Here is a 15066-nt window from a genome sequence, read left to right on the forward strand (position 1 = left end):
AATTGACGCAGAGAAGGCATTTGACAAAATTCAACAGCCCTTTATGCTAAAAACCCTCAATAAACTCGGTATCGATGGAACGTATCTCAAAGTAATAAAAGCTATTTATGACAAACCAACAGCCAATATCATACTGAATGGGCAAAAACTGGAAGCATTCCCTTCGAAATCTGGTACTAGACAAGGATGCCCTCTCTCACCACTCCTATTCAATACAGTACTGGAAGTTCTAGCCAGAGCAATCAGGCAAGAAAAAGAAATAAAGGGTATTCAAATAGGAAAGGTGGAAGCCAAATTGTCTCTATTTGCAGACGACATGATAGTATACCTAGAAGACCCCATTGCCTCAGCCCAAAAACTCCTGAAACTGATAAACAACTTCAGCAAAGTCTCAGGATATAAAATCAATGTGCAAAAATCACAAGCATTCGTCTACACCAATAACAGACTTAAAGAAAGCCAAATCAAGAGCGAACTGCCATTCGCAATTGCTACAAATAGAATAAAATACCTTGGAATACAACTCACAAGGAACGTAAGGGACCTCTTCAAGGAGAACTACAAACCACTGCTCAACGAAATCAGAGAGGACACAAACAGATGGAGAAACATTCCATGTTCATGGTTAGGAAGAATTAATATCGTGAAAATGGCTATACTGCCCAAAGTAATTTACAGAATCAACGCTATCCCCATCAAGCTACCATTGACTTTCTTCACAGAACTGGAAAAAACCACCATGAACTTCATATGGAACCAAAAGAGAGCCCGCATAGCCAAGTCAATTCTAAGCAAAAAGAACACAGCGGGGGGCATCACACTACCGGATTTCAAACTATACTACAAGGCTACAGTAATCAAAACAGCATGGTACTGGTACCAAAACAGAGATATAGACCAATGGAACAAAACAGAGGCACTGGAGGCAACACAACATACATACAACTATACAATCTTTGATAAACCTGACAAAAACAAGCAATGGGGCAAGGATTCCATGTTTAACAAATGGTGTTGGGAAAACTGGCTAGCCATGTGCAGAAAGCAGAAACTGGACCCCTTCCTGACACCTTACACTAAAATTAACTCCAGATGGATTAAAGACTTAAACATAAGACCTGGCACCATAAAAACCCTAGAAGGAAATCTAGGCAAAACTATCCAGGACATAGGAGTAGGCAAGGACTTCATGAACAAAACACCAAGAGCATTGGCAACAAAAGCCAAAATAGACAAATGGGACCTAATGAAACTCCACAGCTTCTGCACGGCAAAAGAAACAGTCACTAGAGTGGATCGGCAACCAACAGAATGGGAAAAAATTTTCGCAGTCTACCCATCTGACAAAGGGCTGATATCCAGAATTTACAAACAACTCAAGCAGATTTACAGGAAAAAAACAAACAAGCCCATTCAAATGTGGGCAAAGGATATGAACAGATACTTTACGAAAGAAGACATATATGAGGCCAACAATCATATGAAAAAATGCTCATCGTCACTGGTCATCAGAGAGATGCAAATCAAAACCACATTGAGATACCATCTCACGCCAGTTAGAATGGCGATCATTAAAAAATCTGGAGACAACAGATGCTGGAGAGGATGTGGAGAAAAAGGAACACTTTTACACTGTTGGTGGGAGTGTAAATTAGTTCAACCATTGTGGAAGACAGTGTGGCGATTCCTCAAGGCCTTAGAAATAGAAATTCCATTTGACCCAGCAATCCCATTACTGGGTATATATCCAAAAGACTATACATCGTTCTACTATAAGGACACATGTACACGAATGTTCATTGCAGCACTGTTTACAATAGCAAAGACCTGGAATCAACCCAAATGCCCATTGATAATAGACTGGATTGGAAAAATGTGGCACATATACACCATGGAATATTATGCAGCAATCAGAAATGATGAGTTTGTGTTGTTTGTAGGGACATGGATGAATCTGGAGAACATCATCCTCAGCAAACTGACACAAGAACAGAAAATGAAACACCGCATATTCTCACTCATAGGTGGGTGATGAAAAATGAGAACACATGGACACAGAAAGGGGAGTACTAAACACTGGGGTCTATTGGGGGGAAAAGGGGAGGGCCAGTGGGAGGGGGAGGTGAGGAGGGATAGCCTGGGGAGAAATGCCAAATGTGGGTGAAGGGGAGAAGAAAAGCAAAGCACACTGCCATGTGTGTACCTACGCAACTGTCTTGCATGCTCTGCTCATGTACCCCAAAACCTATAATCCAATAAAAAATTAAAAAAATATATATATATATCTTTTTTATCAAAATACAATTAATTTTTTGACTTATACTACTGGTCTAATTATCATATCTGGTTGAAAACACATTCAATCAAGGTTGATAACAATGACAGTAAAACTTCTCATTTTCCTAAGTTTTTAAAACACATCTAACACATATAAGTTGTACAATAAAATATTTTCTCAAGAATGATATTTAGTGATACTCACTCTAAGCCCAGGAAACCCCAGAGGACCAGTGCCACCTACAAGTCCCTATTGTAAAAGAAATGTGCAATACTTAGTAAATTTGATTCCCACCTACTAAGGGTATTTCTGAAGATAAAGACAAAACTTTCTAGCTAAGTATACATCAAAATGTACCTTCTACTATAGCTAACTTCTAAAACTCCCCTCATCTTATGCATCCTCTTGAGAAGCACAAACTTATGGTGGCAGTTTATGTCCTTCACAGGCACCCTTGGCTCCATGCTTTTGGAAGCCAGAACTACCACCTAGCTTAAGATTAGCGTTCTCTCTGCCCCGCTATGGATTTAACCAAGGAAGTAAATCCCATCAATAATCAGCATTGTTATACATAATTAGGCTCTCTATTCTATGAAAAGACAAGTGGTCAGCATGAAGGATTAGAAAAACATTTTCAGACAGTTTAAAACACTACTGACTCTTTTGTAGTACATTATTTAAATTCTCTAATCTTCATTTTTCTCATTAAAACTAATACCAATATTTGTTCTCATCATAAAAGTCACAATAAAAATTGTCATATGTAAAAGCACTATAAAAATGTTTGAAATTTTCAACACTGTTAAAGTATGTATATAAGTATCATATTTTAATGATCATTATTAATTTTTCCAGCTGATTTATGATTGGTCTTTTGAACTCATAGTCATTACACTTTACAGTCCTCAAGATAATTCCTAGTTCACTTTATGTCACTGTCACATTATTTACAAGGCACAAGGTACATGAATGGCCTTCTTTTTTGCATTTCAAATTCTGTTTCAAAACAAAGGCAGCAAATATGCTATAGAGAATTATAAACCAGTAAACTAAATATATCCAATTGACTCTTGCATTTTAAAGATTTTAAAAACTCAAAATGCTCCTGAAGAAGCATTATTATATTACGTTTTAAATTAAGAGCAGATTACAAAAAGAAAACTTTAAATATTCTAGGAGTCTTAAGAGACTTTATGAATATGTAACTGACAAAAAATTATGTAAAATGGCTTCACACTAGGTAAACAAGTACACAAATGGCATTAAAATAAATGACTAAATAATGTTTACTTTATTATGCTCAAAATGGGAAGCTTCTTAGAATCATGCAAGAAAAAATGGTAAACATTCCACTTAAAACATCATTCAAGTTTTTAAGAACTTATTTGAAAATTAGTTTTACGCTTATCTGCTATGCTTTATAACAAACAAAATCTTGGCTATATTCACTGAATTAGCTAATATAGTTTTAATTTGGAAAGAGAAGTAAAAAAAACTATTTTAAACTCTTTATGCTAGTGATTTACTTATGTGTAATTATTGGAACTCTTCCCAATTTAGGCTACAGAGATTTTATGCTTGGTTCTAATTCACCTTAAAATCTTATGAAAAGAACATGCAAATGTCATAGATTGGGGAACAGCTATTGGATGCTTTTTAAGGGCAAAAAATAAAGCTATTTCTACCTAGTGCCAAAAAATAACAATCCATCATCAATCTTTGATGATATAATTAAACAATGTTAGAATGATAACTCTTTCTCAATCTGAACATTGACAGGTGAATAATCCCAAAGTAGAAAAATTTTCTATAAAACACTAAGAAGTAAGGAGGATCAATGACAGATTTGAATCCAAAGAGCAATCATTGAGTATACAATTTTTATGTAAGGCTTGTTAATACTTTCATGTATAAGAGCCAGCATTGTGATCATATTTTTAAAAATATTTTTACTTAAGCAGTTACACCTAATATTGTCAAAATAATTAATTTTAATGATTGACTGTCATGATAAAATTTGAAATAATTTTGGCTTATTTCTCATGGTGAAAAATAACAAACGGGAATGTGCATAGTGGTGTGGAGGTTGTTATTCCAATAGTGTTTATTCACAAATACAATAATAAGGACTGTAAGTGCAGTGCCATGAAGTATGAATGATGTTAAGACAGCAAGGTTGGACCAACATAATGTACTCACAGGACTGCCATCAAGACCAGCAGGGCCTCTCTCTCCAAAGTCACCTGGAAAACCCTGTCACAGGGAAAGAGTAAGAATGCCAATATATATAAAGAAATCATTTTTGCTGTGTTCTCTAAGAAAGAATTTAGTACTTGAAAATATTTATTTCCTACTTCCTAACCTCTAATGCAACAAACATTCTTTCATATAACACAATTAATTGATTTTAAATACAATATTTCAAATAAAGTAAACACAGTCTTTCTATATTTTACAAAAATTATTTTATATGCCACATAACATATACAGAAAGCTAAATTGGAGAAGTCTGTTCATCATACATAAAGAATCACCAAATGAAAGGAAACATGATGATTTCTGGCTGACCAATCTTCAGTTACCTCTGCGATTACAAATTGTTCCTACACTCACCACGTAGAGAATAAACTAGCAAGTAGTGTTAGGCACTTACCATGTGCTAAAGGCTTTATACACATATATATGCACTTCGTTTAAACTTCATAACAGATCTATTCTGTTATGAAGAGTTAGTAAATACTAATATTCTCACATTGTCTTTGAGGAAGTATAGCACAGAGAGTGTAAGTCACTTGCTCAAGGTTAGACCACTGAAGATGGGTGGAACTGAGATGTGAATGAAGGCAGACTGATGCTAGAGTGCATGCGTTTTCTACCATGCTATACTGAATACTTTAAATCATCATTCCAAGACATACATGTAAAACAAAAAGTCCTTTAAGTGAAAATAAATACTACAAACTTAAAATGAGGTGAAAATTAAAAGCTTCCCAAATGCCTATTGAGAATTCTACATGGTAAAACTATGAAGGATGTTAAAATAACAAACCTTCTCATTATAAATTTTATTGTAAAATAACTCAGTGATCAGCCATTTTTACCTTGTATTACTACAATTCTTTAAAGATTCACCATTCCTCAACTTTAAAGCTCACTTAAGAGGCTATTTTATAAAAATGTTTATAAGACTTACTATTATAAACATTTTCATAATATTCATTTACAAAAATTCCTAGGAAAAACAAAAATAAAATTTTATCATTAAATTCTTAGCATCTATTTATCATTAAATTCTTATCATCTATTTAGTCAGTATTAAATATTATGTTTAATAGACTGCCAAGAAATTACTGGTTCCCAGAACAAATATGAGTAGTTTAAACTTAAAATATAGTTTAACAATGAAAAAAATATACGACGTTTCTAAAATATAGTTAACTCCTACTAGAAGCAAAGTTTCGCTTATTCTGTAATCAAAGGAAAACGTAAAAACCATCTGTGTAGTCAAACATATTGTAGCTATACTCCCTTTAACGTCAGCTGAAGTTCAAGCAAACGTTTTTACTTTCGTTGTCTTTGGAAGTCAAATTCTGTTGTCAACAAGCTTGGAAATCTGCAATACATTATCCTATTCAGTATGAGCTAACATGGATACTTGAAAGTATTTATGATGCACAGGTAATGGAAAAAATAGAGGACATATACTACAGTTAAGTCTGAAACATAAGAGATGATTGATTTTTTAAGGAGAGATCATAAGTAGGTTTTCTAGAAACCTCAGTGAAATAATAAAGTACAGGGGACACACTGCATGATTCCATTACTGTATAATGTCCAGAATAGGCAAATTCACAGGGATATAAAGTAGATTAGTAGTTGCCTGTGGCTGGTGATGTGGGAGAGGAATGGAAAGTAATTCCTAATGAGTACAGGATTTTTTTTGGCGGTGAGGAAGGTGTTGTAAAATCAGATACTGTGATGGCTGCACAATTGTGAATATACTAAAAACTGCCAAATAATGCATTTTAAAGGTAAATTTTATGGCATGTGAATTATATCTCAATAAAGTTGTTCTTAAAAAACAAGGAATCAGACTGACCAAGGAGCAGGACTGCTGAAAACATCTTTGGGAATTAGCTAAGGATTGCTTAAACAATGTGCTGTTCTCCCCAGTCATTCCAAGTCCCTTGCATCCAGTGGAAGAAACTCCTCCCTGGCTCACTTTCCCTCAAAATTAGTAATTTCTCCCCATTTAGGAAAGGAAAGATGGGAGAGAGAAGAAGGGAAAGAACTGTGATCAGTTCTTCACTCATGACAAAATAGGTACTTTCTATAACCAGCATAAAAACATTGAAATTAATTTCAACTTCTTAATCTTCTGGTAGTTCACAAACGTGTATTAGTTGTTCACCTTGACTTTACCTCTGAAATAATTTAGCTGAATGAGTAATATCTACTTTAAATTTTTAATGTATTTTTCATTATTATTATCATTGTAGAGATGGGGTCTCACTTTGTTGTCCAGGCTGTTCTCAAACTTCTAGCTTCAAGTGATCCTTCTGCCTCAGTCTCCCATAATGCTGGGATTACAGGCATAAGCCACTGTACCCAGCCCTTGTGTATTATTTCTCTTCTCACTTTATTACTCATTAAACATTTCATTTTAATTCTCTATTCTAGATAGAGATAATTTATTCTTTTAATTTTTCTTATATGGTGGTCATGTACCATCAATTTTTGAAATAATTTCTATAAAATCTAGATGCTTCTTGTTTTATGAAATGTTGCATATTTGGCTCTTTATTAGATACATAATTTTTTTTTTTTTTTTTAGACAGAGTTTCGCTGTTGTTACCCAGGCTGGAGTGCAATGGCGCAATCTTGGCTCACCCAACCTCCGCCTCCTGGATTCAGGTAATTCTCCTGCCTCAGCCTCCCGAGTAGTTGGGTAGATACATAATATTTTCTTTTAAAGAATATCATACAAATGTTTTATATTGTTGAATATTTCATTGCTTGTTTATTTATTCAGTTGGTTTTTAATGCTAATAGCTGCATTAATATTTTTTAAGACAGATGAGGTTCTATAAAATGAGCCTAAATGTTTGTAGCCACATAGCTTCATTGCCAAAAAATGGTCTTCAAGGGTGGTTGTGAAATATGGAACAGTAGTGACAAAATATACATTTTTCCCTTTAATCTTAGAATACAAAAGATGGGCTCTATAATTTCCTTCTCCAATTGAAAGAATGTTGAAGAATGAAATATTTTGTTATATTTGCCTGCTAGAAAATTATCATCATTAATTTAAATCAAATTGTGTTTTCCTAAAAATACTCTCACTTTACCAAATAACATAATGGCCATTTTCCAGGATTATCATGCAACAGAGATAGGAAAGCTCAAGAGCTTTTGCTTTTCTTGTTCAGTTTGCCAGTTTCATGAATGTGGCCTTCATCTTCTAATGAGTCACATTGTTGCTTCTGTGTTGTATGTAGTTCTCTTTTCCACATTTTGATTATTTTGATCAGTTAAAATATTTTATGTGATAAAGAGTATGATGTTTCAGGGATTTCAACTCATCTCTTCAAGTTGTGAATAATTTTATTGTTTATTTCCAATGATCAGTGTGGTGGACACTTCAAAGTTAATTTCCGGTGATTCCCATTTCCTGTTGTTCACACTTTTCTATGACATCCTCCTCCCTTTGAGTATAGCTGGCAGCTATGACTTGCTTCATCTAACAAACAATATATAGCAAAGGTTATGGGATATCACTGCCATGATTATGTTACACTGTATAAGAATGTCTTAGCAGCCTAGAGATAGAGACTTCTCTCATGAGTGTGATGAAGTAAGCAGCTGTGTTGGAAAAGTCCATGTGGCAAGAAACTGTGGGTGACCTCTATACACTGTGGACAGTCTACAGGACTTGAGGGTGGCCCACAGCCAAGAGCCGGCAAAAAGCCAGAGCCTTCCATTCTACAACCTTAAGGTAATGAATTCTTCCTACGACCTGAATGAGTCTGCAAATAAACTTTTCCCCAGTAAAGCTTCCAGATGATAACGCAGCCTGTCTGACACTTCAATTGTAAACTTAAGACCAGAGCAGAAGACTCAGTTAAGTAACACCTAGATTCCTGACCCAGGAAAACTGCAAGATAATAAAGGAATGTTGTTTTAAGCTGCCAAGTTTGTGGTGTTTGTTATGTATTAATAGAAACAGAAAACTAATTAAATTGGTAATTAAATCTTCTTTAGAGAATATAGAAAGTCTTATTTACAAATTTTACTGTAGGTAATGCTCAATATAAGTCTACTGTTGTTTCTAGTTTTTAAGAACTTAAGATCATCTCTGAAGATTTTCTACCATCTACTTTCTTTTGCAAATTATAGTAAATTAAAAATATTAAAATTTTTGTATTTTTTTAAAAAAATTTGACTTAGTCTTATTAAATATCTATATTTTAAACTTTATCATTCTAGCATTTCATGTCCATCTGTTGCCAGTATAAAAAAATCTTATCTTGCTTCATGAATTTTATGTCTATACCTATGTACAGACAAATTTAATAATAATTTGAACTGTTTAATAATGCAAAATGCTTGTCAGTCTCCAATGACATCTGTTGCAAATATCACACTAATTCTATTACCTCAGGAACAACAAATCATAACAGAAAGAAAAGATAATAAAAGCTTTGAATTAACAGCAAACAATATTTTTATTATACAAGATTCTATTGCATTCATGCTGAGAGAAAAATTGAGTAATTAATCTCTCTTTCCTCTTATTGAAATGCTTCTACTGCCTGCTCGAACTCTTACTACAATCTTAAGCAGTTTCTGTTGCCAGCATCAGCAATGGTACCACTTAGAAACCTTCATGGCGGCCAGGCGTGGTGGCTCAAGCCTGTAATCCCAGCACTTTGGGAGGCCGAGGCGGGTGGATCACGAGATCAGGAGATCAAGACCATCTTGGTCAACATGGTGAAACCATGTCTCTACTAAAAATACAAAAAATTAGCTGGGCATGGTGGCGCGTGCCTGTAATCCCAGCTACTCAGGAGGCTGAGGCAGGAGAATTGCCTGAACCCAGGAGGCGGAGGTTGCGGTGAGCTGAGATCGCGCCATTGCACTCCAGCCTGGGTAACAAGAGCGAAACTCCGTCTCAAAAAAAAAAAAAAAGAAAAGAAACCTTCATGGCATTCAGATATGAAGATACAGGCAAGAGATGTGGAGAGGAATTTCTCTGAGGCCTAAACATCATTAAACTGTGGTACCCAGCCTCAACGATGGACCTCAGTGATCCTTGATTCCTGGTATTCATGCTCTTATATACTCCAAACCCATCTTGAATTATGGTGGGCTTATGTGACCAAAAGAATATAGAAGTAACAATGTGTGATTTCTGCAGCAAGGTCATAAAGATACTACAGCTATCACCTTGCTCTCATGGACCACTCACTTTGGGGGAAGCCAAAGCTATGTTCTGAATACTCTCAAGCTTCACCGTGGAGAGATCTCCATGGCGATAAAGCAAGGCCTCCCACCAACAACTAGCACCAACTTGGCCAACAAGTGAACCTCCTTAAAAACAGATCCTCCAACCCGCAGTCAAGTCTTTAGGTGACAGTAGCCCTAACCAAAATCTTAAGTATAACCTCATGAATTAGAACCACCCAACTATGCCACTACCAAATTCCTGACCCACAGAAAGTATAAAAATAATATATATTTATTGTTGTTTTAAACCACCAACTTAATTTGTTTCAAGCAATAGATAGCTAATACATAGTAACAAGAGTAAATGTCTAGGATTACAGAGCATGCGATGCCAGTGCTAAGTGCTGCATCCTGAATGACAGAGGCACTCAAGTATTTTTAAAAAACTCAAGTATTTTAAACATATGATATGCAGGGCCCTCTAAACGCAGAGCCCAGAGCAAGTTTCTCTCTTGCCTGAGTCTAACAATGGTACTGTTATCAAACATGGTAGTTATTAAACACTAAGACCAAAAGAAGTTTATTAGACTTGATAGGCCTGAGTATGTGATACTAACATTTTAGATCACTAATAGATATTACATTTGGTAGTATATTTAAGTATGTTTAAAGAGTGGAGAACTTCTTGCTTAGTGTGTCCGGTAAAAGCATTATTTTCCCAGCTCCACAGGTAATCCCAGCACTTTGGGAGGCCGAGGCAGGTGGATCATGAGGTCAAGAGATCGAAACCATCCAGGTCAACATGGTGAAACCCCATCTCTACTAAAAATACAAAAAATTAGCTGGGCATGGTGGCATGTGCCTGTAATCCCAGCTACTCGGGAGGCTGAAGCAGAAGAATTGCCTGAACCCAGGAGGCGGAGGTTGCGGTGAGCCGAGATCACGCCATTGCACTCGAGCCTGGGTAACAAGAGCGACACTCTGTCTCAAAAAAAAAAAAAAAAGTATATAAAATAATTAGGAAAATAAGAGGACCAAGATAACCACAAAATGGTCACAATGACTACATTTACAGAATTTTTAAAAAACAAAATAAATGTAAAAATCCTTCTGGAGAACACATTTTGTTCTTTCTAGAGAAAGGTTTAGAAACAACATATTTAATCTCAAGTAGGCATGAATAAAAATTATCATAGAAGGTTATATACTAAGCAGGCATTAATAATAAGTATTCTGTGATGATCTACTCTCTGCACCCTTCTTTTCATCACAGTGAAGACAATTTGATCCATACTCAGGGTAAACCCTATCCTCATAATTGTGACTAATTCTAACCTTCAGTAGAAATGTGAGTAGGTCTGGCCCAATTCATGGAGAGTTGGCATCAAGGCAGGCTTAAAGCTAACCTGGGTCTCCGTTCCCAGATCCAAGTTCTGGCCTTGTTCTTAAAGACTGATTATCATGTTGTGCCCTTTTTCTTGTGTCCAGAAACAAGATGTGGTACATAACATCATGTTCTATCTCTCAATAATAAGGGTCCCACCTTATTCTTGTGATTTGCCCACATAGAATATAATCCCTGAACCCAACCTAGACCTAACTGCCATATATACACTCACAACAATTTTGATAACCTAGAAGGCTCTCTGAGTTGGCCTTTGTGTTATCCACCCTGAAGATAATTACCTACCTAAATTTCCACCCATTGGTGTCACATCTCTATAAAATCAATCATGTTCTGCCTGGACTTCCTCCAAATCATAAAATGCAGTTCATTGGGTGTCCCTTTTCTTAGTGCTATGCCAACCCTGTGGTGGGGTTAATTCAAAGTCCTGAAAACTTTCATACATCCTGTCATATTATAGTTAGCCAAATATAGTTACTACAGAATATGACCAGTAAAGCAGAATCCAGAAAATACATTTTTCCTGAAGGAGGCAGAATCACTTAAGAAATAACAATTTTTTCAAAATGTTCTAGCAAGAGTTGTACTTTATGATCAGACTAACTGCATTATTTTCCTAAAACAAAACAAAACAACAAAAAAGCACTGTCTCTAAATTCTCCACAAAATGCATGCATCTGAAATGCTACTATGCAATATGTATTTAAGACTGTCTTGGGCTAAAGATAAAAACTAATAACAGATGTCCAACACTAGAATTTTATATTCTGAAATTCTAACTCTAGATTTAGAAACCAAAATACAGTTTACATCAAATACACTCCACTAACGGAAAAACACACGAGAAAAGAGGAGCAGGCACTCCTGTCTATAGTTAGCAAAGTAAACATCTCTGAAGTCTGGGTGCCTTAAGGGTGTTATTTTGCCCACCATTCTAGGCTGTGATATTTTTATCTTCATAGGAATAAATCTAAGTACAGTTTTGCTTTTTGTCAAATTTTCATGTGATTTGATTATTTATAATCCACTTCTAAGGGTCTGAAAAATTCCTTGAAAAGCGTCAGTATTTTGAGGACAGTTTTTCAGGTGTTGTTGAAACTGTCATCTCCAACTTCATTTTACTTTTCAATCCTGGCAAGTCAGTTCTGGCATAAAATTTTTACGTCTGTGGAGCCATATAAATTTACATGGCTAACGTGGTGTAAGACAGAGACTACATCAAGCTGAGAGCTCTGTAAATGCTTTTTTAAAAAGGTACTATAAAAGTTCCCAATTGAGCACTACGAAATAAAGTTTGGAAATTTGCACTAAAAAGGAAGCTACTTGGAGTGAGGTATAAGAAATCTGAAATGAACAAATACATAAATCCTTTCTCCCTGTCTCCCCTTTGTTTTTTTAAACAGGACTCTTTTTTTTTTTCAAACAGTACACTGTTATGAATCAGTGTACAGGCTTTTAAAGAATCTGGCTCACATCAGATACGTTCCATGAAGATTCTCAGAAAAAGACAGTAAAGCAGGTAAAACAAAACAGGAGTGGTTTTATGATGTTTAAAGGCTCCTGACCAATAAAGATTGTCTGCTACCTTGTTTTTTCCTGAAATCTCTTGAGAATGAACTTGAGTTGAACTCAAATATCCACCAACAGAGAGCAAAAGGATGAATCAATAATAGCCTCTTGGGCTTCTCTATCTTCAAAGGTTAGTTTTATTGAAGGCAAAGAGAGCCCCAAGACATCTTCTAATATTAATTAAAAATAAGGGTTTTGATTCAGTTGTGACATGTCACGAGTGTGTACTCAAAAGCATAAGTACACAGATACATTGACTAATATTAACTGTGACTACAGGAGGCCTTTAAAAATAATTGTTGTGATTAGTAAGTACTTATGCTAAAATCCTGAAATCAAAAATGGCTTAAAATACAAGCAAGAAAAAAAATTTTCAAACATGAACAATATAAGACCAAGGAACAAGTGAATTTGTTAATACAACTATTTAAAAATAATCTTTGGTTCTAAAATATATCAAATTCCTAACAAAAACAGTTCTCCTACTTCAAACTAATGGTCCTGATTGAAAAAAGAAAGTGTGTTATAAATATCAAATCTATAAACACTGAATAAACATTTTATTTTGGGAAGAAAGAATTTTCTGGGAAATAAGATTTAAGTGGAAATAAATGTTAACACAAATGTTATATTTGAACATACAAATAATTACCTCTTAAATAACCAAAATGATATGCTATTCTAAAATCTGTCAATTTCAATTGCATTCATAAAATATTTATACTAAGAGAAGATAGCACTTATTTATAAGTCCATAATTTCATTAAAAGAAAAACACAGATACCACTAAGCTCATTCACAACCACTTAATTCCATGCTTTGTGTTTACTCAGGGAAATAAGTGATCATTTGACTAGCAGGATGAGCACATGGTTTATAGCAACAGCCTCCAAATGTAAAATTAGTAACATTACTAACTTATTAGACGATTTTAGACAAGGCTTTAACTCCATTTCTGTGACTATATGTATATATGATATGATTACTATTTTTGTAAACCATCATACAAAACATGAAGCTTTACTACACAGCTGAGAATCCAATTCAGTAGTCCAAAGAAACTTATCCTGATCAATGTGTAGAAAGACCTGAACTCACGAAAGACTTTGAAGTTTTTTGTGACTATTGCTTTCACTGTACTGACTGTCAGACTGTTTCATATAAAACATAAAGCAGAAGTGAAGTAAGTTTCTAATTTCTGGCCTTAAATTCAGAGACAAAAATCTAAGTGTAAAATGTCAATAAAGCTTTATAGATTTCTCTAAAAATAACTATTATTTTATAAATTATATGTTATAACTATTTAAAACAGAATCATATTCCATGCTCAAAAGACTGACTATATTGCTACACCTAAAATTTAAGGAAGCCAACTAATTTAAAACCCCAAAATCAATACATATCATGTACCTCATAATTATATACATCTCCTAGGTACCCACAAAAATTAAAAATAAAAAATTTAGAAAATATCACTTTAAATAATTAAACATAGATGATACTTGTGATAAAGTACATCTTCTAATACTACTCTACTAATGATACTAAATGAAATAATGTGGTATCTACACAGAAGTACTACAATGAAATATCATTCCAAACTTCTAAATACCTCTCAAACCAGCAGAAAATTAAAAGTCTTTGACTTATGCAAAGCCAAAAGTTTCTCAGATACTGGCATGTTCAGATTTCAGCATTTTTAGGTTTCTATCACATTCTTTCAAATGTATAGGTGTCGCCCATGTACTTCATACTAGCCTGGAATCTTTTAGTTCTGCCACTGTATTTCACAATAGTACATGTAATTTAATAAATGACCACAAGAACATGACCATATTCATATTCTACATACCTACTATTTTCTACATCTAAGTGAGTGAAAAGATTATCAAAAGATCTTTTCCTTTTACTGTTATTAAAACAGTAATAAATGGTCATGATTCTCATGGAATTTTAACCATCTAAATTGAAATACAAGAATCCTATGATGCATAATATCTTTTGAAGATGATTTTATTTATAATAAAGAGAAAGAATAAGGGGGGCATTTATAACATAGGATAATATATTCTGGGACAGTCTCTGGGGTTGGCCTTGCCATAAGTTGACATGTGGCTGTAACTGCATTTCACTCTAAGTATTCACATTTTCCTTATAAATACAGACAAATCATTTTGTGATAAAAGTGATAAAAAGTGCACATAGCATACATAATATATTACAGCACTAGAAAGACTTTTTATAATAAACATTAGTCAGAAAAAAATGATATGTGTTTTTCAAATGCAATTTTTCTAAAGATATAAATCTATTACAAATGTGTATATTTTAAAAGCAATAAGACTTTGCAAATTTTGTAATAAAAAAG

The 15066-nt window shown here is 34.4% G+C and overlaps 1 protein-coding gene across 8 annotated transcripts in view; it reads right to left on the reverse strand.

The window, feature by feature from the left end:
- Positions 1-15066, reverse strand: part of COL24A1 (collagen type XXIV alpha 1 chain) — a 387629-nt gene that overhangs the window by 280229 nt on the left and 92334 nt on the right. For 6 of the 8 annotated variants that reach the window (XM_035252039.3, XM_078332354.1, XM_009001621.5 and 3 more), the window contains 2 exons: positions 4478-4531; positions 2483-2527 (listed from right to left, as the gene is read on the reverse strand). In XM_035252039.3, coding sequence (XP_035107930.3) covers positions 2483-2527; positions 4478-4531 — 99 coding nt within the window. Of the gene's footprint in view, positions 1-2482; positions 2528-4477; positions 4532-5471; positions 5510-15066 lie in introns of those variants that run through there. The other 2 variants (XM_078332356.1, XM_035252040.3) reach the window with 2 other exon arrangements.

This window comes from Callithrix jacchus, chromosome 7 (genome assembly GCF_049354715.1).
Source record: "Callithrix jacchus isolate 240 chromosome 7, calJac240_pri, whole genome shotgun sequence".
Lineage (NCBI taxonomy): Eukaryota > Metazoa > Chordata > Mammalia > Primates > Cebidae > Callithrix > Callithrix jacchus.